The 2,862-nt window shown below is 43.0% G+C and overlaps 1 protein-coding gene across 1 annotated transcript in view; it reads left to right on the plus strand.

The window, feature by feature from the left end:
• Positions 1 to 1,367: 1,367 nt before the first annotated feature.
• LOC143990353 (extracellular calcium-sensing receptor-like) overlaps positions 1,368 to 2,862 on the plus strand; it is a 25,611-nt gene continuing 24,116 nt past the window's right edge. Inside the window, exons 1-2 of the mRNA XM_077490386.1 lie at positions 1,368 to 1,629; positions 2,112 to 2,403. Of these exons, the coding sequence (XP_077346512.1) occupies positions 1,424 to 1,629; positions 2,112 to 2,403 (498 nt within the window). The 5' untranslated portion in view covers positions 1,368 to 1,423. The remainder of the gene's footprint in view (positions 1,630 to 2,111; positions 2,404 to 2,862) is intronic.

Genomic DNA, 2,862 nt, shown 5'->3' on the forward strand with positions numbered 1-2,862 from the left:
TTAGTCATGTTTTAACTACTTGGTAACTCAGTATAGGTGATTTCCGTCATTGAGCTATGTTTTGTTGGATCGCTGGCATTCACTCTAAATCCAATCATTTTTGCCATGATATGTTGGATATCCTGGATTGGGTATTGCAACTCTGAGATTAACCATTTAATACTAGCAAAGGTAAACCCTTGCAAATAACAGTGACTTACAGTAATGAGCCTATCTACTGTAAGTGCCTACAGAAGATAAGTCGTAAAGGTTCTGCAATAACATTTCCTATTCAAGAAAACTAGCATTTCACAATAATTTAATTTGGTGGTCTCCAAACCATGGCCCACGGCTGGATGTGGGCCAATTTTTGCCTTTGCCTGGCCCATGTTACATAGTTAGTAAGGTTGAATAAAGACACCAGTCCATCCAGTTCAACCTGAGTGAGTATCTACAATTGTCCCTATCCTTGTACATTGCACACTCACATCAGTCCCTACCCTCAAGGAGCCCACAATCCAAGGTCCCCATTCATATACTAGGGTCAATTTTGGACAGAAACCAATCAACCTACCTGCATGTCTTTGGAGTGTGGGAGGAAACCGGAGTACCCGGAGGAAACCCACGCAGGCACAGAGAGAACATGCAAACTCCAGGCAGGTATTGTCCTGGTTGGGATATGAACCAGCAACCCTTTTTACTGCTAGGTGAGAGTGCTAACCACTACACCACTGTGCCGCCCCTTAATTGACATTATTTCTCTCACTGACTCCAACAATGAGGCACAATTTCTTCCACTAAAACCAACAGTGGGGCATAAATCTTCCCACTGACACCAACAATTGGGCAAAATTCCTCAAACTTATTGCAATGATGAGGCACTCTTTCCCCACTGGCTCCGACAAAGGGTTACTATTCTTCCCATGACGCCAATGATGGTGCACTATTCCTCCCATTGACAGAGGCACTATTCCTCCCACTGACACCAACAATACGACACTATTGCTCCCACTGACACAAATGATGGGGCACTATTCCTCCTACTGACACCAATAATGGGACACTATTCCTACATTGATACCAACGATGGGGCACTATTCCTCCCACTGTAAATAACAATGGGGCTCTGTTCCTCCTGCTACTGACCATAGGCTCTGTGTCATATTTTATTACCACTCACCACCAAGCCTGACGCATTTTCTACTCCCACTGACAACAGTCCAGCATACCTAAAGTCTGGATGACAGTAATCTAGCTTAGAAATTTTGGAGACCCTTGATTTAATAAATATGTTTTTTTTTCTTTTAAAGCAACCTGTAGTGTGCCACTACCCGTTAAGACCAAATATTCAAACCTCTGACTACTTCACCCCCCCAGGTTAACCAGCTGACTCTACTATGGCATCAGACAATATGTTACTTTAGATCATGTCTGAGTGATCCTCATGAGTAGACTCCTGCAGGTCCTCCTCCTCCTCTCGTGGCTGGATGAGGGTCAGTCTGATCCTGGCTGTAATTTCCAAGGTTGGCCGATGGATACCTTCTCACAATCTGGTGATATTCTGATTGGTGGAGTCTTTGTGGTTCACTCTGGATTCATCTTCCAACCACCAACCTTCCAGGAGGTGCCGAAGCCTGTCTCTTGTACCGGGTAAGTTCTAGAGGCTGCTGTCTGAAGTGATGTGAGGTTCTTTTCTGCTCATGATAACTTAAGGTGAAACAAAGGGTACCTGTATAGAAAGGTCAATATTCCTGATCCGTCATTTCAGTGGAAAACCTTTTGATCATTTTCTCCAAAGCTACAGTACTCTGAGCAATTTCCTGTACTTTCATGAAGTAACAATGACACACCAAAATGTATTCAAGAGACCAACAGAAGCCGATGCAGCTTCAGTGACGGCATGGACAATCAAATGATTACTCCCACTTTAATTTCTCTTTTTATTCCCCACATTTGGTGAACAAAAAACATTGAAGGGTCTAGTGAAGCCTAAGCACTGCTAAACAGGCAAGAAAATTCAATAATTTATTTAGCAACTTTTCTAAAAATGTTGTGGTAAAAAGACAGGAAAACACTGACTATGTTCATTTGGTATTTTCTCTGATGTTTTGATGTTCCCCCATCTTGTGTAGGTTCCACATTCGATATTACCGGGATGTTCTAGGCCTTGTGTTCGCAGTAGATGAAATTAACAATTCCCCAGGCCTTCTGCCTAATATCACTCTTGGCTTCAGCCTCCTGGATTCCTGTATGTCTGAGCTCCGGGCTGTTGGAGGTGTTCTGTCCCTGCTGTCAGGACTTGAAAACCCCTTTCCTGGATATAGTTGTCATTCACCATCAGTCATGGTCGGATTTGTAGGTGACCTTGTATCTGCCTTATCTCTTCCTATTGCTCGAATACTTGGTCCTCTTTACTACCCACAGGTATCTTGAATTTACTTATATTGTGAGTGTGAATTCTGTGACTTGCATACTATACTTTAAGGAAATATTTTAGCCTGATGCCATTGTAAAATCATTTTCATTGAAAGCTATATGTACTGTGATCTGCTTAGTCTGTGGTGGATTTTATTGCAACATGTCATGAACAGGGGTTCCTGTTCAGAAAGAGACTTTTAAGGAGAATACAGGTGCACACCAAAGGGCATGGAGTCAAAGGTGTCACAGAGAGGCATTGGATCCACCAAGAAGTACTGGTGACGCAAAATGCACTGGGGCATACAGGAGTCACAGATTAACACAAGATGCTCTATAGTCACCAGGGTCACAATATAAAATGGGATGCATAGGGTTCTATGAAATTACAGAGGTCAAGGGGCAACACAGAATTCTCAGGGAGCTTTGGAATTACAGTGGTCATGGAGTGACACTGGATGCTCAGGA

Source organism: Lithobates pipiens, unplaced genomic scaffold (assembly GCF_037356315.1).
Source record: "Lithobates pipiens isolate NorthernLeopardFrog02 unplaced genomic scaffold, aLitPip1_a1.2 Scaffold_18, whole genome shotgun sequence".
Lineage (NCBI taxonomy): Eukaryota > Metazoa > Chordata > Amphibia > Anura > Ranidae > Lithobates > Lithobates pipiens.